The following is a 27,126-nucleotide window of genomic DNA, read 5'->3' as shown; positions in this document are numbered from 1 at the left end:
AGATATTCATCAGTATAGGATAGGGTCATTTCAGGTTCCCTCTCCTTAGTTGCCCAAGGTACCAGCTGGGGACATATTCCTGGACACCTGCGAACCCCTCTAGAGTCAAGTCTCTTGCCAACCCTAAGATGGCTCCCTTAGATAGGATATATACTTCGCTGCTCCCGTATCCATCCTTCCTATATCCCAACCATCCCAATCCCCCGAGCTCCTCCCATCCTCCCCTTCTCATATTTCTCATCCCATTTCCCCTTTGCCCCATGCCACCTCACCCGCAAGTTCCCAGTTTTTGCCCTGCAATCTTGTCTACTTCCCCCTCTCCATGCGGATGACTATATGATTTTCTTTGGGTTCACTTTCTTATTTAACTTCTATAGGATCACACATTATATGCTTAATGTCTTTTACTTATGGCTAGAAACCGATTATGAGTGAGTACATCCCATGTTCCTCTTTTTGGGTCTGGGATACCTCACTCAGGATAGTGTTTTCTATTTCCATCCATTTGCACGCAAAATTCGAGAAGTCATTGTTTTTTACTGCTGAGTAGTACTCTAATATGTATATATTCCACACTTTCTTCATCCATTCCTCCATTGAAGGGCATCTAGGTTGTTTCCAGGTTTTGGCTATTACAAACAATGCTGCTATGAACATAGTTGAACAGATACTTTTGTCATTTGATGTGGCATCTCTTGGGTATATTCCCAATAGTGGTATTACTGGATCTTGGGGTAGGTTGATCCCAAATTTCCTGAGAAATCGCCACACTGATTTCCAAAGTGGTTGCACAAGTTTGCATTCCCACCAGCAATGAATGAGTGTGCCTCTTTCTCCACAACCTCTCCAGCAAAGGCTATCATTGGTGTTTTTGATTTTAGCCATTCTGACAGGTGTAAGATGGTATCTCAAAGTTGTTTTAATTTGCATTTCCCTTATCGCTAAGGAGGTTGAGCATGACCTTAGGTGTCTTTTGGCCATTTGAATTTCTTCTGTTGAGAATTCTCTGTTCAGATCAGTGCCCCATTTTTTTATTGGGTTCATTAGCATTTTAAAGTTTAGTTTCTTGAGTTCTTTATATATTTTGGTGATCAGACCTTTGTCTGTTGCAGGGTTGGTGAAGATCTTCTCCCAGTCAGTGGGTTGCCTTTTTGTCTTAGTGACAGTGTCCTTTGCTTTACAGAAGCTACTCAGTTTCAGGAGGTCCCATTTATTCAATGTTGCCCTTAATGTCTGTGCTGCTGGGGATAAACGTAGGAAGTGATCTCCTGTACCCATATGTTGTAGAGTACTTCCAACTTTTTCTTCTATCAGGTTCAGTGTGTTCAGACTAATATTGAGGTCTTTAATCCATTTGGACTTGAGTTTTGTGCATGGTGATAGATATGGATCTATTTTCATTCTTCTACACGTTGACAACCAGTTCTGCCAGCACCATTTGTTGAAGATGCTCTCTTTTTTCCATTGAATACTTTTAGCTCCTTTATCAAAAATTAGGTGTTCATAAGTTTGTGGGTTAAAATCAGGGTCTTCTACTCGGTTCCATTGATCGACTTCTCTGTTTTTATGCCAATACCAAGCTGTTTTCAATACTGAGGCTCTGTAATAGAGTTTGAGGTCAGGGATGGTAATGCCTCCAGACGATCCTTTATTATATAAGATTGTTTTGGCTATCCTGGGTTTTTTGTTTCTCCATATAAAGTTGATTATTGTCCTCTCAAGATCTGTGAAGAATTTTGATGGGATTTTAATGGGGATTGCATTGAATCTATAAATTGCCCTTGGTAGAATTGCCATTTTTACTATGTTGATCCTCCCTATCCAAGAGCAAGGGAGATCCTTCCATTTTCTGGTATCCTCCTCAATTTCTTTCTTCATTGACTTAAAGTTCTTGTCAAATAGATCCTTTACTTCCTTGGTTAGGGTTACCCCAAGATATTTTATGTTATTTGTGGCTATCGTGAAGGGTGATGCTTCTCTGATTTCCATCTCTGCTTCCTTATCCTTTGTGTATAGGAGGGCAACTGATTTTTTGGAATTGATCTTGTATCCTGCAACGCTACTAAAGGTGTTTATCAGCTGAAGGAGTTCTTTGCTGGAGTTTTTGGGGTCGCTTATGTACACTATCATATCGTCTGCAAATAATGAAAGTTTAACTTCTTCCTTTCCGATTTGAATCCCTTTGATCCCCTTATGTTGTCTTATTGCTATTGCTAGAATTTCAAGCACTATATTAAAGAGGTATGGAGAGAGTGGACAACCTTGTCGTGTTCCTGATTTTAGTGGAATAGCTTTGAGTTTCTCTCCATTTAATTTGATGTTAGCTGACGGCTTGCTATAAATAGCTTTTATTATGTTTAGGAACGACCCTTGTATTCCTAATCTCTCTAAGACCTTTATCATAAAGGGATGTTGAATTTTGTCAAATGCTTTTTCCGCATCTAATGAAATGATCATATGGTTTTTTTCTTTCAGATTATTTATATGATGGATTACATTGATAGATTTTCGTATGTTGAACCAGCCCTGCATCTCTGGGATGAAGCCTACTTGATCATAATGGATAATTTTTCTAATGTGTTCTTGGATTCGGTTTGCCAGTATTTTATTGAGTATTTTTGCGTCGATGTTCATGAGTGAGATTGGCCTGTAGTTCTCTTTCTTGGTTGTGTCTTTGTGTGGTTTTGGTATCAGAGTAACTTCAGCTTCATAAAAGGAATTTGGCAATGACTTCTCTGTTTCAATATTGTGAAATACATTAAGGAGTATAGGTATTAGGTCTTCTTGGAAGTTCTGGTAGAATTCTGCATTAAAGCCGTCTGGACCTGGGCTTTTTTTGGTGGGAAGGTTTTTTATAACAACTTCTAATTCTTCGCGACTAACGGGTCTATTTAGATTGTTCACCTGGTCCTGGTTTAACTTTGGTATATGGTACTTATCTAAAAAAGTGTCCATTTCTTTTACATTTTCCAATTTTGTGGCATACAGGTTTTTGTAGTAAGATCTAATGATTCTCTGAATTTCGTCTGTGTCTGTGGTTATGTCTCCCTTTTCGTTTCTGATTTTGTTAATTTGCGTATTCTCTCTCCGCCGTTTGATTAGTTTGGATAGGGGTTTATCAATCTTATTGATTTTCTCCAAGAACCAGCTTTTTGTTTCATTGATTCTTTGGATTGTTTTCTGTGTTTCTATTTTGTTGATTTCAGCCCTCAATTTGATTATTTCCAGTCTTCTACTTCTCCTAGGTGAGTCTGCTTCTTTTCTTTCTAAAGCTTTAAGGTGGGCTATTAGGTCTCCAATGTGTGCTTTCTCCGTTTTCTTTATGTGGGCACTTAATGCTATGAACTTTCCTCTTAGCACTGCTTTCATAGTGTCCCATAGGTTTGAGTATGATGAGTCTTCGTTTTCATTGAATTCAAGAAAGACTTTAATTTCTTTCTTTATTTCTTCCTTGATCCAGGTGTGGTTCAGTAGTTGACTGTCCAATTTCCATGAGTTCATAGGCTTTCTGGGGATAGCATTGTTGTTGAATTCTAACTTTAATCCATGGTGATCTGATAAGACACAGGTGGTTACCGATATTTTTTTGTAACTGTGTAAGTTTGCTTTGTTACCGAGTATGTGGTCTATTTTCGAGAAGGTTCCATGAGCTGCAGAGAAGAAGGTATATTCTTTCTTATTTGAGTGGAATGTTCTATAGATGTCTGTTAAGTCCATTTGATTCATTACCTCCCTTAATCCTCTTATTTCTCTGTTAGGTTTCTGTCTGATTGACCTGTCCATTGGTGAGAGAGGAGTGTTGAAATCTCCTACTATTAGTGTGTGTGGTTTGATGACTGCCTTGAGTTTTAGTAACGTTTCTTTTACATAAGTGGGTGCTTTTATATTAGGGGCATAGATATTCAGGATTGAGACTTCATCCTGGTGAATTGTTCCTGTTATGAGTAAAAAATGTCCATCTCCATCTCTTTTGATTGATTTTAGTTTGAAGTCAACTTTCTTAGAAATTAGTATGGCCACACCTGCTTGTTTCTTAGGTCCGTTTGCTTGATAAACCTTTTCCCAGCCCTTTACTCTGAGTAGATGTCTGTCTTTGTGGTTGAGGTGTGTTTCTTGTAAGCAGCAGAATGTTGGATCCTGTTTTCGTATCCAATCTCTTAGCCTGTGCCTCTTTATAGGTGAGTTGAGTCCATTGATATTAAGTGATATTAATGACCAGTGGTTGTTAACTCCAGTCATTTTTCCTTTCTTTCCTTCTTTCCTTTGGTAGTAGAGTTTGTGTGTTTCCCTTCTTCAAGTTGTGCTGGTGAAGGGTCATTAGATGTCTGAGTTATTGTGGGCATTGTTGGACTCCTTGGTTTGTGATTTTCCTTCAATTACTTTCTGAAGGGCTGGATTTGTGGCTACGTATTGTTTAAATTTGTTTTTATCCTGGAAAATTTTGTTTTCTCCATTTATAGTGAACGAAAGCTTGGCTGGGTATAGAAGTCTGGGCTTGCATCCATGGTCTCGTAGTTTCTGCAGTATATCTATCCAGGACCTTCTGGCTTTCATGGTTTCCATAGAGAAATCAGGTGTAAGTCTGATAGGTTTACCTTTATAGGTAACTTGACCTTTTTCCTTTGCAGCTCTTAATATTCTTTCTTTATTCTGTATGTTTTGTGTTTTGATTATTATATGACGAGGAGATGTTTTTTTTTGATCCAGTCGATTTGGTGTTCTGTATGCTTCTTGGACCTTCAAAGGAATATCTTTCTTAAGGTTGGGAAAGTTTTCTTCTATAATTTTATTAAATATATTTTCTGGACCATTGAGCTGTAGATCTTCTCCTTCTTCTATCCCTATTATTCTTAGGTTTGGTCTTTTTATTGTGTCCCAGATTTCCTGAATGTTTTGTGATGAGAATTTGTTGGTTATGCTGTTTTCTTTGATGAGAGTGTTTATTTTCTCTATGGTATCTTCAGTGTCTGAGATTCTTTCTTCTATCTCTTGTAATCTGTTGGTGGTACTTGTCTCTGTAGTTCCTGTTCGTTTATTCAAATTTTCCATCTCCATCCTTCCCTCGGTTTGTGTTTTCTTTATTACTTCCACTTCATTCTTCAAGTCTTGAACCGTTTCCCTTACCTGTTTGATTACTTTTTCTTGTTTCTCTTGGTTTTCTTGGGTATCTTTGAGAGATTTATTCATTTCCTCTACCTTTTTGTTTGTAATCTCTAATTGGTTGTGGCAGTTTTTCACCTCCTGTTTAAGGTCCTCTATTATTTTCATAAAATTCACTTTTGAGTCGAATTCTTCTAATTCTTCTGGATTAGGGTGTACACTTCTCATTTCGGGATTCCTGGATCCTGGTGATGTCACGTTGCCTTTCAAGTTGTTGGGGGAATTCTTGCATTGGCGCCTGCCCATCTTTTCCTTCAAATGGAGCCAGGAGAGGCCTGATGTCTTGGACCAGTCTTTGCTGTGACTAACTCTCTAGGTGTATCTCCTCAGTGTAGGGGCAGGAACCGTTCCCTTCCAGGTGAACTCCTCAACACCAAAACATGGATGCGTGGTATTCCAATGACCCGCGTAAAGAAGGCCGAATGCAAGGGGTCGGGCGGGGTCAAGTAGAACACAGGCGACACTGCATTACAAGCTGGAGGTGCCTGCGCTCCCTTTCGGGGGTTGCTGAGGCCTGCCCGCTAGGCAGGCACTCACTGCTCTGGTTGGGTATCCTTAGTGTAGGGGCGTTTGTGCTCTCTACCGGGACCGTCCGCCCCAGGATAGTACACACTCACCCGTCCCGATGAAACTTCTGGCACCTACACAGGAACTCCTGGATGCCCCAATGAGCCAGGGACTAAGGGAAGTAGGGCGCAGGCAGAGCAGGTCCAGGAGATCACAAGCAGAGACTGCAACCCCAGCAGCAGGGGCCTGCTTCCCCTGGCGGGGACCTTGAGGCCTGCCCTCTAGTCAGGCCCTCACTACTCTGGGTTGGTAGCCTCAGTGAAAGGGCAGGAAACTGTTCCACAGTAAAGGACCTTGCAGACAAGGCAGGCTTGGGGGTGGGGGTGGGGGGCGGGTGTGTAGGAAAGAAAGCCTTGCAGCAGGAGCTGGGGGGGGGGGGCGTTTGTGCTCTCTACCGGGACAGTGCGCCCCAGGATAGCACACACTCACCCATCCAGATGGGACTTCTCAGCACCTATGCAGGGATTCCTGGTGGCCCCAATGAGCCAGGGACCAAGGGAAATAGGGGGCAGGGAGAGCAGGTCCAGGAGATCACAAGCAGAGACTGCAACCCCAGCAGCAGGGGCCTGCTTCCCCTGGCGGGGACCTTGAGGCCTGCCCTCTAGTCAGGCACTCACTGGTCTGGGCTGGTAGCCTTAGTGAAAGGGCAGGAAACTGTTCCACAGCTAAGGACCTTGCAGACAAGGCAGGCTTGGGGGTGGGGGTGGGGGCGGGTGTGTAGGAGAGAAAGCTTTGCAGCAGGAGCTGGGGGAGGGGCGTTTGTGCTCTCTACCGGGACCGTCTGCCCCAGGATAGCACACACTCACCCGTCCCGATGAAACTTCTCGGCACCTACACAGGAACTCCTGGATGCCCCAATGAGCCAGGGACAAAGGGAAGTAGGGCGCAGGCAGAGCAGGTCCAGGAGATCACAGCAGAGACTGCAGCCCCAGCAGCGGGGGCCCGCTTTCCCTGGCGGGGACCTTGAGGCCTGCCCTCTAGTCAGGCCCTCACTACTCTGGGTTGGTAGCCTCAGTGAAAGGGCAGGAAACTGTTCCACAGTAAAGGACCTTGCAGACAAGGCAGGCTTGGGGGTGGGGGTGGGGGGCGGGTGTGTAGGAAAGAAAGCCTTGCAGCAGGAGCTGGGGGGGGGGGCGTTTGTGCTCTCTACCGGGACAGTGCGCCCCAGGATAGCACACACTCACCCATCCAGATGGGACTTCTCAGCACCTATGCAGGGATTCCTGGTGGCCCCAATGAGCCAGGGACCAAGGGAAATAGGGGGCAGGGAGAGCAGGTCCAGGAGATCACAAGCAGAGACTGCAACCCCAGCAGCAGGGGCCTGCTTCCCCTGGCGGGGACCTTGAGGCCTGCCCTCTAGTCAGGCACTCACTGGTCTGGGCTGGTAGCCTTAGTGAAAGGGCAGGAAACTGTTCCACAGCTAAGGACCTTGCAGACAAGGCAGGCTTGGGGGTGGGGGTGGGGGCGGGTGTGTAGGAGAGAAAGCTTTGCAGCAGGAGCTGGGGGAGGGGCGTTTGTGCTCTCTACCGGGACCGTCTGCCCCAGGATAGCACACACTCACCCGTCCCGATGAAACTTCTCGGCACCTACACAGGAACTCCTGGATGCCCCAATGAGCCAGGGACAAAGGGAAGTAGGGCGCAGGCAGAGCAGGTCCAGGAGATCACAGCAGAGACTGCAGCCCCAGCAGCGGGGGCCCGCTTTCCCTGGCGGGGACCTTGAGGCCTGCCCTCTAGTCAGGCCCTCACTACTCTGGGTTGGTAGCCTCAGTGAAAGGGCAGGAAACTGTTCCACAGTAAAGGACCTTGCAGACAAGGCAGGCTTGGGGGTGGGGGTGGGGGGCGGGTGTGTAGGAAAGAAAGCCTTGCAGCAGGAGCTGGGGGGGGGGGGGCGTTTGTGCTCTCTACCGGGACAGTGCGCCCCAGGATAGCACACACTCACCCATCCAGATGGGACTTCTCAGCACCCTTGCGAAACACTTTTAAGAGGGGAACCTGGAATGGATCCTGACATTTGATTTTTGTAGTATCTTTTCTAATGACAGTTAAAACATTAAAAAGTTTGATACCATGAAATGTCATAATTTTAATTTAAATATTGTTAAATATTATTAAAGTTATACTTATACTTTTGTATAAGATTTGGAATATAGGGGAATAAAGGGGAGACATATATTTCAAAGTTCAATAAGCCCAGTAGCCTCCTGGTACCTATAACATATAATTTCAGGTGACATATAGACTTATAGATGGGGTTTGTCAGGATTTAGATTTACATGGTATTGGAGTCATGGATTTTTTGAAACTTTGCTCTGCGACATGGCACATGAGCCTTGTGAAGGAAAAGCATGTGGCTTTGTGGTCCTGTCATGGTGACGCACCCCTTCAGCCTCTTTGAAAGAGCGAAGTTCTGTGAGAGAAGCTCTTCTCCCTGACCTGCAGTTTGGGAGTCTCTCTCAGCAGTCCAAACAGCAAACAAACACATAGCTGTCATAGTTTCCAAGCATTCTTGTTCTCATCTTGCTCCTTAGGAATGAAAACAAACCAGCGTCACATTTTGTATTAAACTCCCCTACCACTTAAAAGCAAGGAGAATAAGGGAGGTGTAAAATCCAATTAGGAAATCTTTTGTTGTTTGCAAAGCTCTCCAGATGGTGTCAGCTGCCAGGGTGCATTTTGGAAGGGCCAGGAGGTGGGGTCAAGAGTTTGGCAGGGCCGGGGTCACCGCCCTACCATTAGCTGCTCAGCAGTGACGAAGCTGTGGACTCACAACACTGCTCAAGACAGGGCAAAGGTTGTGTGCAGCTGAGGACAACATTCCTTCTGTCCAAGGGGCCCGCAAAGCAGCCAGTGTCCTGGGTACTCCAGCCATCTACTCGTGTACTGTGTTCATAATTCCTTCACCCTTCCTTCTTATCTCCCATTCATTCTCAAGAATAATTGTTAAATAAAAAATAACAGACTATACCTCAGCAGAGTTTTTTTTTTTTTTTAAATTATGAAATTAGAAGAACAGTGCTGAATCCTCTGGAAAGCAATAGAGAGCTCTTGGCTTTATTGATCTGAGTTATAACATGGCGTCTTCAAAGCTGAGAGCACTGCAGATGGGAACGCAGCTCCCAGGTGTCATTTTGCATGAGAATAATTTGCAGGTAAATATTTAGATCCACTCTTCTGATCTAAACATTAGGAGGTACATAGTAGTCTGTGCTTTAAATACATCTTCAGGTGGTTTGCTTTTTAGCTGTGTAGTCCTAAAACCATAAGCTGGTAAGTGTTAGCTGGAAGCCAGGCTGCAGCAGTGTGCACATGTGCGGGGATGTCTTAGCAAAGTGTCTCGGTTGGTCCAGAAGAAGCTGGGGAAATAACATTGTCAGGAGCTGTATACTGTTTCTGACTGGGTGAAAAGTGAAAGATTAGTTATTTCATGAAGTGCAGAGCTGATGTGAAAAACACAGAATTACCCATCCTCTGGAGGGCCTGGATTTTGGGGATAGCATGAAAGGGACATTTATGTACATGTTTGCCTTGACCCAGTGAAGATTCAAACACTGCAGTTCAAGCAAAACCCACAGTTAGGAAGCTTTTGCATCCTAGTGTGACTCAGACATCTAAGGATGGGCTTGGATGGGAGAAGTAGAGTAGGCAGCTGTACCTGGAGGGCCTATGGCTAGGGAAATGTGCTGGAGTCCCACATCTGAAGGGTTTAGGAGGAAAGAACTCCCTGGTAGCTGGCCTAAGGCAAGCCGCGGGTGTGTAGATGGGAGACAGACTGCCTGTCTCAGTGCTGAATAGCACCAGCTCTCTGAGTCCATCTGCTTAGCTATGGTAACTCTTAGCATTCCCAGCTCTCATGCCATTTTATGTCACACACACAAGGGTATGGCAAGATTTTCTTAGCATCAACTCTAGGAATTTCTAAACATTCGCTATTTGAATGTTGATTTTAGGATTTATTCTTTTTTAAATTTTGAATTATATGTATGCATGTATGTCTGTCATGTGTATGCAGATGCCTGGGGAAGCCAGAAAAGGGCATCAGAACCTTAGAGCTGGGTTTACAAACAGTTGTTTGTTGCCTAATATGGGCACTGGGAACCAAGCATAGGTCCTATGGAAGAGCAGAAAGTACTTCTAACCACTGAGTCAGACCAGCCCCACCAACACTATACCCATATAACACATCTACTGAGAATAATGTTACTTTTCTTTAAACGTTATGGATTTTTTAAAGATTTATTTATTTATTATGTATACAACATTCTGCCTTGATGTATGCCCGCACTCCAGAGTAGGGCGCCAGATCTCAGTACAGATGGTTGTGAGCCACCATGTGGTTGCTGGGAATTGAACTCAGGACCTCTGGAAGAGCAGCCAGTGCTCTTAACCTCTGAGCCATCTCTCCAGCCCACGTTATGGATTTTATGCAAACTTTTTGAGTGGGTATTCTTGTATCTTTGTTTTGTTTTTGTTTTTCATTGTAACACAGTGCCTCTCGCAGGGATGTGAAGCTGGTGCGCTGACATCAGAATCCTGTCACCAAACCAGCCCTGGCTCTAGCTGCTCCAAAGACTTTAACCCCTAAGCGTATCTGTTTAGTTGATAAATAAGGAGATGGGAAGGACTGCGGGGTGAATCTTCCTCTTTGATATGATCAAGAGGAGAGAGAACAATAAAAACTATTGCTCTTCGAGGCAAGCTGATGTCAGTGACTTTTCCCGTGACAGGTGGCATTACTTGGAAGAGCCCACACCCTGGGGAAATGATCAGTTCATTCTGCAGTTTGAACATTACTCCCATCACACAGGGGTTCCATGAATCCCTCTTAGCATAACAAGGTCTGAAAAATGAGTGTACTTTTAGAAGAACTGCCCTCTGTGGGAAACACATGAACGAATACTTACCAAAGATTGAATGTGGCTCAGACTGTAACTACACATCAGACCTGTTTCTTTGTTCTATACTCTCACTACTGTGTACTTAGTGATCCTACTGCCTATGGTGGGAGCAAAACCTTTGCTTTCCTTTGGATTCATATTTGCAGAATTGGGCTTGCTCTGCTAATTTCCAACAAGGCTATAAATTAATAAATAATTAAAGAAGTTCTTTGGTCTTTGGTATACTTATCTGTGTATGTTCACCTACTTATAAGAGCATGGCATAGGAGAGAAGAGTCCAGACTTTGCCTATAGGTAGCCAGGCACTGAAGTCTGTGGCCACTGCCTACAATGCTAAAGCTCAGGACTGCCTACTGGCTTCACAAAGCATCTAGTTTCCCCATGTAAAATAAAAGTAAAGTGTAGGGACATAGCCCCACCCATTGGGGGCGTGTTCGCCTCGGGCTAATGTTTACGGATAAATCTGCCAGGCGTGAGCCCAGCAGCCCTTTTCTTTTGCTCCGCTTTTCCTGTTCTCCGCGGGAACCTGTGGTCCTGTAAGTCTATTTCCTTATTAAAGCTGTATATATCTATATAATCTGTCTGCATTCATTTGCGCCACCACAGTAAAGCTCACAGAATTGCTCTGTTCATTTATTCAAACCAACACAGGAGTGGGGATAGTTGGTGGCAAAGCACTTGCATCCCCACCCTCAAGAAAACCCACAGAACCAAAACAGTAATGAGAGTGAATCCTTGGCTGGTGGCAGGCATTTATTACTGCCATTATGGTAAACTAGCTGGGACCACCATTGGTCGGACCACAATATGGATAATGGTAGTTGACTCGTTAAGTGATAGGAAAACATCATATACTCATATCTACACAAGGCAGAGACTGGCAGTTACTTAGATTCCCTTCAGTGTTTTAAATCAGGAGAATTTGTTTCTTTTTTAACATCACGGTGGCAGTTCCTACAAGGAGAGATAAAGCACCCACTGGGTTTTGTGCTCTAAAGCATGTGTTTAATGTTTCATAACTCCGATTCTAATTTTTCGCATGAAAGTTTATACAGTGGCATCATGTTTCTAAAGTAAATTTATTCAGTTGGCTATGTCATGAAGTTAAACTTATTTTAAAGATAAAACTAAATGAGTTTAATAAATTTACCTCATCATATATCTGGATATTCTATCACTATGGCAAGATTTCCTGTGCCCATTTCCTGTTTTCTCCTGCCCCACCCTGGTTCCTTCCCAGAGCTACAGCTAATTCCTGTCTCTATATGGTTTCTCTCTTCTGGAAGTTTCCTTCCTATACGTCAATATTCTCTTACATCTAGTTTCTTTTACTATCATAATGTGTGTTTTTTTTTTTTTTACTTTTGTCCTTGGTATAACAAACATCAATAATTTGAACACTTTTTTTCTTTAAAGATTTCTTTTTTGTATGTATGTGCAAGGGGGTGTATGAGTTTGTATGAAAGAGCTTGTATGTGTGAGTTTGTGTTTGTTAGAGTGTGTGTCTCTGTGTGTTGTATGTTTGAGTATGTGTGTGTGGTAGACTTAGTAATTATGCATGAGATTATCAGTCCTTTATGTGAATAACATTGCAAGGAAGGAACTATGCTACATATGCATACATATGTAATCTTAGACATAGGAAGAAAGCATTGCAGCTATTAGCTATGCATGAACAATAATAGCTTAAACAATAAAGTTTATTTTTCACAATTCGGGAAGTTGAAGTCCATGATCAGTCATACAGCATAGCTGACCTCAAGGGATAGCTATCTCCCTAGACTGCAGCTGGAACCTTCCTGCTACGCCATCATGCAGATCTTCCTCATCCCCTCAGCGCATCCCAGAGGGAAGGAAGGGGCATCCCCCCTGAGTGTCTCTTCTTTAAGACCAGTTATCCTGACAGAAGAGAGACACATCCTCATGACTTTGTCACTTCCCCTTAGGACATTTCCAGAGTCCCACCTCCACATGCCTTCCTGCTAGGGGTCAAATCATTCCACAGATGGCTTTGGGGGAGAGGGTAGTGCACTTGATAGTTCAGGCAGTGATGTCGTTCTCTGCCTCACAGTCGTTATCCAGGAGAATTAAATCAGAGCAAGCTGTGATTCTGCCTAGTCCAGGACTTGGCTGGAGGTGAAAGTGTCTTCATTTCTGTGGAGAATTCTGTGGTTGCACCTGTGGAGACGCACATTAAAAGACTTTAACCAGATTCAGGTTCCACTTACCATTTTTGACAGGTAATTAAAAAATACATTTTAAAAAAGACAAGGTTTTACAAATAGAAGTTTGGTGTGGTCCTAGGATGGACTTCTCTGCATCTTGATCAAGAGCTCTGCTACAGCAGGGCAGTTTAGAGCCACCTGCTGCTTAATGTTGCTGCTGGGTGTCTTCAGTCTCACAGCTGATGGGTACAACATTATTGTTTCCTAATTTCAAGGGAGCCATAGGTTCTTTTGTTGTGCTTCTTGCAGATAAGTTCACAGTACCTCTAATGCCAATTTGTGGCTGCACTGGAAGCTCACTGTGTTGGGTTAAACCGAAGGGTTGATTATATTGTGTTCTGCACACAGTATCCAGACTGAAAAATTCCCTTGTCTAATTTTGAGGCTTAAACCTTACAAGGTTTAGTCTGTGTAGAACTTGACTTGTAATTCTGCTGGCACTTGAATATAAGAGTGTGTATGCGCATGTGTGTGCTTGCGTGTGTGTGTGTGTGTGTGAGGATTGAAACACTGGAGTTAGAGGCTGAGCAAGAAGGAATTCCTTTAGAATCCTATATCTCTGTTCAAATGACTAAGAGTTCCATATTGTGCATAGAATATATACAGCACAAAGAGTTTCCAGGCAGTCTAGGGAGTATTCTGGAAATTACATGCCTGCCACATCAGGTAGAGTGTACAGAGAATATTATGAAGCAGGACACAAGGAGGCGTCGTGAAGAAAAAGCCTTGATGTTGTCCAGGTGGGGATAGAAGCCCACAGAGAACAAAGGGGCCCATGTGACTGACTTCTGCTCTTTCTAGCAAGCAGCAAGAGGCAGTGTGCACCGCACATTCAGGAACTACCCAGCGAGCCAATGACCCTGGGATGAACGGACGATGAACCACAAGAATACGCCATTAGTTCAGGCACAGAAAGCCTCAGGAAACACTCCATTAAGCACTTCACGCAGTGAGATCAGATTGAAGCGTGAGGCCCACATAGGACATATGGGAATGGACATATGTGCCAATCGGTCCAGGAGGTCGTCACGTAGCTTCTCCAGCCCTAATCACTCCTTCACCGGGGTCTGCACCAGCTCTGTCTGCTTTCTTGCCTGCCTTCCATGGGTATAGTGGATATGACAGCCCATCTTCGTTCCTGCGTGGGTTTTACCAGAGGAGATCGGGACTGTGCTATGACACGTGGGAAGGAAATTTGATGCTGTCTCTGAGGTAGCTCAGCTCTGAGGGATTAACCAGGGAGACCTTGTGTCTGTGCAGTATCCTGTTCAGGACCTCAGGAGTCAGGCTGTCACAGGACCTCCCCACTGGCCTGCAGTGAAGGCTGCGTGTGTACAGGCTGTCACTGTTGCCACTCAGGGGTTTTATTCTCTATGGTTCATAGATTTTCCTGCGGCAAGTCATCTCACTTTGCTTTGGGGAATGCTGAGATAGATATCTGGGTATGCTGCAAATGGACAAACGATATTGGTATTTAATTGGTTTTACATGTGAAAGTAAATGTTCACTGGGAGGAACAGTAGATTTCCATTGAGAGAGCTGAGGCTGGAGAAGGAGGGTTGCTGGTTGCTTTTTTTTTTTTTTTTTAATGGAGAGATTCCAGAGAAGCCCCAACTTCCTCCTGCTGTAACCTGGTAGCAGTGGCCAGAGTGACTGAGAGCCCCCTGAGGTAAATCAGAGCAAATCATGCTGGAACCTCCCCACAACTGACTGTATTCTTCTATTCAGAGGCAGAGGGGGATGTCCAAGCCAAGGATGCTAGAAAAACGCAGAAGCCTCTGGTTCTACAAAGTGTCTGAGATCTAATAAGGTCACAAAACAGTTGCGCAGTTTAAGATTTAGGCTTTAAGCAAAAAATAAATTTAACAACCTATTACCAACTGAATGAAGGAAAAATATTCTTGGTCATTTTTGTGTCTTAATCATTCCTGTATAATTAGAGTTCTGTCTATGTGTTGTAATGCTAGACAATTCATTGTAATCTCACGCAGAGAAGGAATCCCATACCGTTCCTGCTGTGTTTCACCCCCTAGCTCTCAGGCTCTGGCTCTACACAACCTGTTGGGGGAACCACCTTGCTGCCCTTTAGATTTTGCAGGCTGTGTCCTGAATCTCACTTTGCACTTGCGCCACCTACTGTCCAAACATTCTCAATGACGCTACTTACAGAAAGTTGAAAAACTGTATTTAAAATCACTGTTTCCAGCTCCATGCATTTTCTTGAGCATTTCATAATTTCATACTTCTTAACAGCTGAAAGATATTCAGTTGTGAAAATATACCACAATTTCCTCATTCATTTATCAGCTGAACATCCAGGCCGTTTCCATTTCCTGGCTATTGTGAGCAGAGCCGCCGTGGACCCGGGTGAGCAGCTGTCTCTGCAGTAGAATGTAGAGTCCTCTGAGTGCACACCCAAGTGTGGTCTAGCTAGGTCATGCGGCAGGTCTGTCTCTGGAGTCATGAAGATGCTGCAGGCGATTTCCATAGTGGCTGCCCCAGCCGCACTCTCCATAGGAGTGAAGAAGTGTTCTTTCCCCAGCCTCCTTACCACCGTGTGTGTGTGTGTGTGTGTGTGTGTGTGTTTGATCTTAGCCACTCTGACTCGGGGATCTGCTGTGCCTTCTGGACTGCATGTGGTGAGCAGGCTAGAATAATGCCTTTCCCTTAAACCCTGATGTCTTGGACATAACACAATATGGAGTAGGCAGGCAGTAAATTCAGAATGAGATCATCCTCTTGAAATAATCTGTACTGTCAGGAGTAGACATGTCTCATGTCGAGAAGAATCTAAGTTATTTAAATAAGTGTTTGAAGATTACCTATCTATCTTAAATATACCTCTGTGTTACCTTAAAAACGTAAGTAACATGACTATAAGTTTGATAGATATGGGGGACTATTAGCCTGTGTTTCTATATTATCTTGAATAGCTTTTAAGTACTAAAACTTCATATTGCATAATTAAGCAAGATGTATAGGGATGAGCTGTGTAGGTAATACCTAAAGCAAAAGTAGAAAGAGATGTGCAGTTTAAGGGCAATAACCTTAAATTTGCACTAATATACAAAAATCCTTAAATAATAATAGAAACATATACACAGGGTATCAAAATTAACTTTAAATTTGTATTATTATACCAAAATCCATGCCAATAAAAACACCTGAGATTACTAGCTGTCTTTTTATCCTATATTTCTATAATCCCATAAATATAGCAAATATTCATAACCTACTAAATAACTAAAGACCATTTATACCCCCCAGCTCCTGGGAATGTGGATGTCATGTTCTCCAAACTGCTTCCTGCTGTTAGTTTGGTACTGGCAATATTTGAGGAACTCTGAGAAAATTTAGAACTAAGCTCAAGTCCTGACTGGGGTATTTTGTGAAGCTGGTCCTTCTCAGCCGGCCACCTCGAAGCTGTTGTGGATGTTGGATCACCTGGGCCATTATTCCCATCAGAGACCTTTCAGAAGGTCTTGCTCAAGCAAACCACATTAACCTGGAAGGAATTCATAGCTTCTATTCTGAGGAAATGAAAGCAGAACTGCTTCTCCAAAGCAGTGTGTCTTGTAAGTTCTGCTTTATAAGTATATTTTTAACTCCTGTTTTAAAGTTAAGTCATTGGGCCGGGCGGTGGTGGCACACGCCTTTAATCCCAGCACTTGGGAGGCAGAGGCAGGCGGATCTCTGTGACCTCGAGACCAGCCTGGTCTTCAAGTGCTAGGTCCAGGACAGGCTCCAAAACCACAGAGAAACCCTGTCTCGAAAAAGACAAAAAAAAAAAAAAATAATAAAATAAAGTTAAGTCATTTTAAAAATATTTAGGTTGGTCCACTTTATAAGTCTCTGTTTCAGTCCCATGTCTCCCAGGTGCTGTCTCTTGCCCATCAGCTATCAAAAGAAAATTCAAAATCAACACAATGAAATATAGAATCCATCTTTACGTGGCTTTTTCCTTTTATATCATTTTTACCGTCTCTTTTCTTTTAAACTATTTATTTATTTCTGTACCTGCCTAGACCCATTTCCTTTCTTTCTTAAGCCTACACACTTTGTAAAATGCGTTGTGCCCTGTTGAGGGGTTTTTCCATCTAGACCACTTTTACTGCATATCTTTTAGCCCTTTTTGTCTGCATGAGCAAAAGGTAAATCTGCCATGCAGTATGCTGTGGGTCTTGGAGATGGCTCCGTGTGCTGTGGCAGGAACCCACCGTGCTGTGCTCATGCCACTACGTCTCTGTACCCTGCCCACATGAGAGACACACTAGGAAGCTGGTTTTGGCTCCATTTATGTCTTCTAAATCCCCTTTTTATAGCTTTCTCGGGGCCTATGGAAATTCAAGAGTCTCACATTGGTATGCCATTTGTAATAGAAGGCTTCTTTCCTGCCTACCTGTTCCTGAATAACCACTCAAAGATTTAATATTTATTGTAAATGTTTGACTGATAGCTAACTTTTAACTTGCTAGCTTTTAACATTAAATTAACCCAATCTATTTCTCTAAGTATTGCCATGTGGCTGTGGTGTTATCAGTCTGCTGACATGTTGTTCCTTGAGTAGCTGCACAATGTCTCCCAGACTCCGCTGTTCTTCTCCTGTATCTCTGCTTGGATTTCCTGCCTAGCTTTATCCTGCTTTGCCATAGGTCAAAGCAGCTTTATTTATCAACCAATAAGAGCAGCACATATTCACAGTGTACAGAAATACTATCCCACACTTGTCTTCACTATCAACGTCTTCATGAAGTCACAAGAAAGGGAGACAAAAATGTAAATTAATATTCTTGCAGATTATCCTGACACTCTGGGTATTTAACCAAGGGTAAATTGTGAAAGTTACATAAAGGTAATATTAAATGTTCCTAGCACTGTGTTTCTAGGGGCTATAAGAACCCATAAGTATTTTAAAATACTAGACAAGGAATTATGCAAAATCAGTCCTGTTCAAAATAAGCATGCTAAGTTTCAGATATCAGAAACCACATATCTGTGTCTTCCCAAAAATAAGCTCAACCTTTTGAAGATGAAGTAAGAAGCCAGAAATAATGTATGCATTCACACTTACACAGACTTGATGGAGGCTTTGTAAATCGTGTCTTATTTCACTTACGAGCTGATCTATTCTTACTGTTTTCCAAAGTTGGTGCTTTTATTTATTGTTAGCTACATGTTAAATGTTTTCAAGCCAGCCTGGAGACTCGGTCTCCGTCGGTCTCCGTCTCCTGCCGCCTGTGGCGACCTCTTCTGGCCTCTATGGAAACCCGTACCCCCTGAAAACCGGATCAGCTGATTCAATGGCGAACTTTGACCCAATTTTCTTACAAATACATTTGACAAAAAAATAAATAAATAAAATAAATAGAATCATGTGAATCCGTGCCAAAGAGTGTCTCCAAATTTCTCTCTCTGCAGCAGCACGGACGTCCACACTGTGGCATCCCTGCTAAAACTGTACCTCCGAGAACTTCCCGAACCCGTCATTCCTTATGCAAAGTATGAAGACTTTTTGTCATGTGCCACACTGCTCAGCAAGGAGGAGGAAGCAGTAAGTCCAAGTTGTTTCTACATAAACGTGTGTTCGGGATGTCGGTGACATTTTGTCTTTAGTTTGAGTTTCCTCCCCCACCCCACCCCCACTCCTATCCTTGAATTGTTTTACCTTGTGTTATGTGATGACATCACATCGAGATCACCATGTGTAGCAAAACACCCAGTTTGACCCTTTTTGATTAAGAAGAGAATACAGATGGATATGTGAGATCACTGCCCTTATGATCCCCTAGTGGCCGATGGCAGTGCTGCCTTGGGCCTCCTGGTCCAGGAGAGGGCTGACCCCTGTTTCTTAGTGCCGTGTTATTAATATTATCTTCCCCCCAAAAATGGCATAAAAATGTCCTGTGTACCAAGTGGTGGCTCTACTTGTTTTGTTAAAAACCTTCTCTGTGTGTGTGTGTGTGTGATATTATTTGTTCACTATAAATCAACCATTGAAAGTATGTTTCAGTATCTTTTAGTATATTCTCCAAGCTGTTCAAGCATGATCAAAATCTAATATTAGAATATGTAAAGTTTTTGTTATCTCAAAATAGTCCTCACTTCTTATTTTCCCATTCCTCTTCCCCACCCTTGTAGCTGCTTCCCTTATAGACTTACCTCCCCCAGACATTTCACTGTTCAGTGTCTTGTCTGTCTCTTAACGTCTTCCTTATGTTCCTGAATTCATTTATGCTATGCCACACATCAGTATTTCGTTTCTTATAATTCCAAATTATTTTATCCATTCACCAGTAAGGAACACTCATTTTACTTCCGATATTTGGTTATTGAATAATGTCTCCATGAATGCCCATGTACCCACCAAGTTTGCACTGACACGTTTTACACATGTCTTACTCACGTACCCAAGAGGTGGGATTTTTGGACTACTCAAACTTTGCCTTAAGAGGCCGTGGGATTTTCAAACATTATCAGCAAATAGTGCCATTCCCAGCTTCTCCACCTCTCTGCCATCAGGAGCTGACACTTAGCGTAGACTCTCCCACATGACAAATGGTAGATCCCTGAGGTTGAGTAATGCCTTTTTGATCTAATCCCTAAAGGGCTTGGCTCCAGCATTCCCTGAGGATGCCTAAGCCTGTGATATTTGTGTCTTTTATATGAAAGTGTGTATTATTTGTAAGCCTATGCACAAATTCCTGTATACTTGAAGTCAGTCCTAGATATGTATAAAACCTAGTACAATACAGGGGTTCTAAACATAATGATTTGAGGGCTATTTAGGAAACGCCTGCCCACGTTCAGTACAGAAGTAATATTTTTAATCTATACTTGGTTGAATCTTCAGGTATGAAAAGCAACCATATTTGTCTATTATTGTTGAACTGGAAATACAGTTTAGATACAAATATTCATATATGATTTGGAAACAGTTCTCCCATTCCATGTGTTATCTCTTCACTTTCCAGATGCTGTATTTTATCAAAACTTTGTATCGGAAGTTTTTTTTTTGTTTTTTTTTTTTTAAAGTTCCAATGAAATCTGATTTACCCATGTTTATTGCTCTTTCTTTTTGTTTCCTGGCCAAGCAGCTTTTAGCACATGCTTTTTTTAGCTCTTGCTTCAGTTCTCACACTGAGAGCTGCAATCCTTGAGGAGTCCATTTTTGTCTATAGTGTGAGGAAGACGGGGTGAGGGTAACTTTACTCTTCTGCCCATAACATTCAATGGTCTCAACATCTGGAAAACGTGTTCTCTCCACTAGTGGCTGTCTTGGCATTCACAGCCGAAATTGTTGCCTCTTTACATAAACACTCGTATTTTGTGTGTTGCATAGCATTGTCTGGAGCTTCTTTTGTACCAAAAGAGAATACTTAGGTAGTTGAAACAGAGGCCGTCTGTCTTGTGAAACCTAAAATACATACCACTTCACCATGTAAAGAAAGAATAAATCAGATCCCATTATCAACTGCCCTCATTGTGGCCTTTGTATGTTAGAGGACACTCTATGATCATCAAAACCACAAAAATTCGTTCTTTGTGAAAATCCCTTGAACCAGTCTTCCCAATGCTCTAGCCCCAACTATATAATGTAGACACGTCCTAGACGCATTCCGTGCAGAGAGGCTCGGCGTGTTTGACTGTGAAGGACAGCCACTACCTCAATGCTGTTTATTTTTTGCAGATAACTTTATTACAAATACAGCTTCTGTTTACAAGCCAACTGCAAACAATGTTTTATGTTTAAAATAGCCTCACTTTCAAACTGTTTCCACAATGGTGACCTCCTGTTGCACACCTGCCCTGGGAGAGGTGGTTCTAGGTGGTTGGCTTATTGCGCAGAGACCGCATGGCATCTCTGAATGATGGTCTATCATAACACTGTCTTTGACTGACACCTCATCACATGATATGTGACTTTATTTATAGGGGTATTTAAAATATCTGTGCGTCTTTGGAAATGTTTCTAAGCTGTTCTTTGTGACAGTGGAACGTTTTCATGGCGGGATCATTTACTGACTATATTTTAAAAAATTAATAACAGCTACAAAGCCTGTCTGGGTATTTCCTATCTGCTTGAATCTCAAGACTAACACACAAAAAGATGACATGCATTCACTCTCTTATCGTTTGCGCTCAGGGTATTAAGGAATTAATGAAGCAAGTGAAGAGTTTGCCAGTGGTTAACTACAACCTCCTGAAGTATATCTGCAGGTAAGAACTTTCCTAAACACGAAGCTAAGCCAGACAGCATTATATGTAATTTGGCGGTAATTTACTTGTCACAATGAATAAAGCAACATGAGAATCCATGTTAGTCTCACAGCAAGTTAATAAATTTGACAGAGATATTGCCAAGAGTTCCTGAGCACTAAAATTTGTTTGATTTTATAATTTGATGATTTTAAAATAGCTCTTACCGCCACACATTGGAGCCATATTGATCTGAGCTTTCACCAAAGTCATTTTGTGTCTCGTGCTCCAAAGAGCAACATGGGGGCCGTAGGATGAAGAAGCCAGTTTGGGAATGCAGTCTGTCATGGACTATTTTCTTTATGCAATTTCCCTACTTTTCCTGAGTAAAGGGAGGAAATAAAACCAGATACTTCACACAGTTACCATGAGAGTCAGGGTACTCGGCACTGTGGCCTTCACAGACAATGTAAGTAGGTAGGCATTCCCAGACCTCCATCAGATCTCTTTCTAGCAATTTCTGATGTTAGACACAAGTAGGGCCTTCAACATCACACCTTCCAAAAGCAAGAAAATGTTTTAACCAGCACGTATTTACAAACTCAGAATGCTTTCATTCACCAGTTTTTCATTCATTCAGGTTATTGCGTTAGGCAAGAGAAGTTTGCCTCCTCCTCAAGAAAATGAGAAAATAAGCTTATTTGAATCTATTGCAAGTCTCTATACAATAAAAGTTCTTCTCTTGAAATACTTAGGCAGATTTTTTTAAACTTTATTTTTAAAATTTTTATATGTGTGTGTGACCATCATCTGTGTATATACCAAGTGTATACCTAGTGATAGCAGAAGCCAAAAGGTGGATTGCCTGGGTCTGGAATAGCTGTGAGCTGCGCAATGTGGGTGCTAGAAACATAAACAGAATGGTTTTCCTACTAAAACTGCCCGAGGATGGACTATTTGGTGCTTTAACCTTTAACGCACAGTAAATTGAGATATATGTATTTGTAGTTTATCATTAGAATTGACATTTTAGTTCCAAAAAATATTTGCACTTACGTTTTAAAAGATCTTAACTGGAGCTCACAAATTCCCCATGACAATAGTGGTTCCTCTTCTGTGAAACCAGGGATTTTACTAGATGATCTTCTGTGCTGGTCTCTCACTGAATGTGTGTATCGTTAGTAATATCCAAGACATTAGACACAGGCTAGTCGTGTGTTTTTATTACTAAAACAAAATACCTAAGCGAATCAACTTTCAAGAATCAGTGGTTGATTCGTTGCAGTTTCAGAGTATTGGATGGATTTTCAGGTCATTCATGCTCCATCCTGATACTTAGATCCCGTAGTGAGGCAGGAGAATTAGGAAGGAACATGGGACAGAAAGCCATCTGTTTAGTGACCAGGGCTGTCTTAAATCTTCACGTGTCCTTCATTGGTGCCATGTGCTGCCTTTGTTCACTGCATTTCAAATCGCTGTGTTTTTCTTCGGTTAGCACAATGCCTGGGAGCTTTATCTTTTCTCCACAGATGTCTTTAAAGTCAGCTCCAGGTCCAGTTGCTCAGGAGACAAGGATTGAAGCTTTACTATCTTTTGTCTTCTTGTAACTCTCTCTCTCCCCCCTCTCTGTTCTGTTTCTCTCTCTCCCCATCTCGCTCTCTCTCTCTCTCTGCTCTCTCTCTCTCTCTCTCTCTCTCTCTCTCTCTCTCTCTCTCTCTCTGTTTCTCTGTCTCTGTCTCTGTCTCTGTCTCTCTCTCTCTCCTGTTGTCCATGAGGAGCCAATTCTCCATATCTCCCCCAAGGACACCCACTTGATGACTGGAACCTCCCACTAGACTCCATCTTTTGGTCCCCCGTTTCCAAACACTGTCAGAAATTTGTCAACACATGAACCCTTGAGGGACACTCACATAAACCACAACAGAAGGGAATGCATGTAGTTGATGCTCAAAATCTATAATAACATCCAAACACAATTAACAGTGCAGATGAAACTGCACCAAGTCGAAGAAGTTCTTCGATACAGTTCCACGCCCTGATGTTCAGCACTTGTAGTGCCTGTGCACTGCAGTGAGGGGTGTTTGAATCCCCATATAGTTTCCATAGCCACCCCTGAACATATTTCAGTTCATACATTTCCCAGCGATCCACTTGATTCCACTAAGCCACTGAATCTCACTGTTTCAATGGTACTCCTGCCACCACCAGGTTCCTGGACGAAGTGCAATCCTATTCGGGAATTAACAAGATGAGCGCCCAGAACTTGGCAACGGTCTTTGGCCCAAACATCCTGCGCCCAAAGGTGGAAGATCCTCTGACCATAATGGAAGGTGAGTGATGGCCTTGTGCCCTCACCAGGAAAGAACCAAGTGGTTGGCCTTGGTTGGTGTGAACCTAGTCTTCTTTCAACGAACTAAGAGAATAAGTGAGACCGTAGTTTCTCCAATGCTTTATCTTTAAATGTAAAGTATTTTCTTTTGAGAAGAGAGTTTTCTTCATATTACTCGATCTAAAATTGTAAAATAATTCCACAATAGCACCCTGTTACAAATGAACATGTACAGATTAGCTGATCACCTGAAAATTTGGAGACAGAACTGGGGAAATTGCTCCCTTTGCCATCCAGTGCAATGGTCAGGTTACTTTAGTTAATAGGTGTTTATTTGTTTGAAGAGATTCAATGATTTCAAATGGTAAACAAATTTGACTTTTTATATGATAATGCTGTTTACTTGTTGGTTGAAACCTAAAGGAATTATTACTATTTCAATTGCAAAACTTTTCACACTGTTTCCATTAATAGTCTACCTCTAGTTAGTTCTAGCAACTTTAAAGAATGGATGATTTTTCTTTCTTTACCTGTGAGTACTGTTATCATTGTTTTCTAAAAATGACTCGATTGAACATCTCTGAATTTAATATGCAACTTAGAAGAAAGGATAACTAGCTTTAGTCTCACTCAGAGTTTATTTAGTCTCAAAGAAAGTATGCTGTTCTTCTTTTCTTGTGAGTCCTAAGATTTTTATGCTACATTTTGAGTATGACAGACAAAGCCATCAAGTATGAACCCATCACCTTTGTTCACTTAGCTGCACTTTTCTGATATTGAGGGAAATGCAAGTTAGTATCATAGTTTGGGTAGAAGATAATCCAAAAAACTTAATTACCATCTAAAGAATTTAATAGACACAAGGATGCTTTCTGTCTGGCGATGCAGATAAAATGGACATAATATCACATAATAAAATAGAAAGATATGAGTGTGAAAGTCTTGTAGGCAGAGGAAAAATTGACCATGGTGGGAGGGGGATTAGAAAAGGTACTGATAGGAACAACCAGAATGGATTATATACATATATGAAAAGATCAAGGAACATATTTAATAAAAATTAGAATAAGAAAAAAGGTAATCATGTATAAAGTCATATCTATATACTGAAATACTATGAACAACAAATTAAAGTTCAGATTCCTGGACACCGAAGGCTGCTGTGGTAGCTGCCCTACTTGGCATCCTAGAGTCCCTGAGAAAGGAGTCTCAGTGAAAGACCATGTAGATCAGACGGTCCTGTGGGCCTACGTCCATAGAAAACTCTCTGGATTACCACGATGGGTGGGGAAGATCCTGCCTGAATGTGGACACTGTTCCCTTGTGTGGGACCCAGAGAAAGCTGGCAGAACACTGAGCATGCATGCCTCATCTCTCTGCTCTTGACTGCAGACATGATGTGACCTTTTGTTGCTCCTGCTTGATTTCCTGCTATGATGGACTGTATTCTATAATTGTGAACTTAGAAAAGTCCTCTTTTCCCCTAAGTTGTTTTTTGTTGGGGTGTTTTAACACAGCAACAGAAATGAAACTGAACAGCTGTGTAATTGCATTTGTATATTAACTTCTAGCAAAAGTAAAACTGTAGCCATCGAAATCACAATAGTGATGACCATGAGCAGGAGATGTGGGTAAAAGGTTGACAGCAAAAGGGCACAGGGGAAATTAACCATATTATAAGTAGGTAGTTTTTCCAGGGCTGTGTACACTTGCCATAACTCATTGGATATCCTCAGATGTAGAAAATGACAGCTATATACATATTTGCTACAAACACATAATTTGAAGTTATAGTGTATAAAATACTGCCTATGTATCTTTACAGGAAAATTAGATTCTTAGCCAATGCTTATAAAGCAAACTGCCTGGATATGGCTTTTTAATTTAACCTGCACAGAATGATATGAGCCATGAGGGAATTGCTGGATTGGACAGCTCAGTGTGATTCTAGAGTCAGCTTGGACTCTGCATAAGAGGCTGGTGATTACAACTGCTTAGACCTCATTAGTGGGATTGGATTCTCTGTACCAGCATTCTAAGGAAGTAAACGACAGCCAGGAATGGAAGAAAGGAAGCAGCGTCAGCTCTGTGGTAGCAGGCGCACATCATCATCACCAGTTACAGAGTTGAAAGTCCCTTTGCGGGAGACTATTACCATTGCTCATCCCCGAGACTAGGTAGCAGAAAACGTACTGACACACAAGAAAGAATATTCTCAATCTGGGGGCCTTGACACTCACTCTGCCTTGTGACGGCACACTTTATCTTGGATGCTCGCAAGCTCATCTTGAAAACAGGGGAAATTTGTTGTCCGGTTAATTAAATGTCACCCAGAATCCATAACTACCATAAAAAGCAGCGAAGCTTCAAATGTTATTATTCCAGGGATGGAAGAAAGGGTTCATTTTCCCCTGGTATTAGGCAAAGCCATTTGTACTGGAAGCTGTCAATCCTCACAGCTCTGCCTGTCACACAAACAAGAAGTGTCACGTTCATGCTTTCAGTGATGAGAGGGTTGAGGACCACTTTAAACATCCCTGTTCTATTTTTATCCGTATGTATGCATGTCATTATGTCTTCATGTATGCACACACAGCTCATGCAGGATCCTGCAGAGGCTGGAAGAGGCTGTCACCTCCCTAGAGCTGCAGTTACAGGCGGTTATGAGCCACCACACGTGGGCGCTGGGAACTGACCTCACTGCTGAGCTGTCTCCCCAGCCCAGACCGTGTAAATTTCTTTGAAATTTTTATATTAGCCTCACTGTGTTGAAAATGTGACTAAAGATGCAGAGATTACTGGGAAAGAGAAGCTAAATGGACTCACGAAGCATTTTCATTGCCTTGCTTTTCCACCTGCAAGCTGTTATAATTGCTAGTGATTCAGTAAAACTTGCTTTTAGCTTCCTTGTTAAAATTGGCCTAGATTTAGTGATTGTCACCCCATTTTTAAATCCTAGCATGGAAATGTGTGACAACAGATGCAGAATTTGGAACCAAAAGACTGGATATTAAACTTGACCTTGTCGTTATTCATCTGTGACCTTGAGCAAAGATGTTAACCTTTCCCGACCTCGATTCCCTCATCTGAAAAAAAAAAAGTGCTGTATTCTGTCTCCTGGGCTTTTAAGAGACTTTTTTTGTGTGAGATGCTTGGGGTGTTCCCACCTATTGCAGCGTCTCTCAGACACAGAGGAATCATCTAGGAGCAAATTCAGACACAGGTGTGTCCAGGCAGGTCCTGAACTGGTGAAGCTTCCAGATGACAGTGCTGTCTTCTAGACTTTCTTGCTGTCCTATGAAACCTACATAAACACACAGCATCTCACCTCCCACCCAGTGACTATTACATTGAAATATGACTTTTAACAAAAATGTATATAATGTTTATGAACCGTAAATATTGGTCTAACAGCTACCCTGCCACACTGGAAATAATAAAGTTTGAATTTTGAATCATCATAGAAAGAGTATGCAGAACATGGATGAGAGTGACATTTTTCTTATTTAGACTGAATTTAAGTATTTGGGTGGTGTGTTGCTTTAAGGGAAAGGGCAGCTATGTCCTGCATTTGGCTGCTGCTCCCAGTTAGCCCAGTTAGCTGACTTAAAGCACTTCTAGTAACTACAGTGTTGGGACTTCCTCTGAGTCAGCTTTCCTTTTTTTCCAGTGAATCAGTGATACTTTGTTCTCTGACTGTTTCTTTTTGTTGTTGTTGAGAAGTGAGCATGTTTATTTAACATGTTGGGACC

The 27,126-nt window shown here is 42.3% G+C and overlaps 1 protein-coding gene across 5 annotated transcripts in view; it reads left to right on the top strand.

The window, feature by feature from the left end:
• Positions 1–27,126, top strand: part of Arhgap24 (Rho GTPase activating protein 24) — a 398,083-nt gene that overhangs the window by 362,971 nt on the left and 7,986 nt on the right. For all 5 annotated transcript variants that reach the window (XM_057772993.1, XM_057772994.1, XM_057772996.1 and 2 more), the window contains 3 exons: positions 18,268–18,400; positions 20,993–21,066; positions 23,254–23,375. In XM_057772993.1, coding sequence (XP_057628976.1) covers positions 18,268–18,400; positions 20,993–21,066; positions 23,254–23,375 — 329 coding nt within the window. The remainder of the gene's footprint in view (positions 1–18,267; positions 18,401–20,992; positions 21,067–23,253; positions 23,376–27,126) is intronic.

Source organism: Chionomys nivalis, chromosome 6 (assembly GCF_950005125.1).
Source record: "Chionomys nivalis chromosome 6, mChiNiv1.1, whole genome shotgun sequence".
NCBI lineage: Eukaryota > Metazoa > Chordata > Mammalia > Rodentia > Cricetidae > Chionomys > Chionomys nivalis.
Note: the sequence above shows the minus strand (reverse complement) of the source record. Positions and strands in the feature narration are given on the sequence as shown.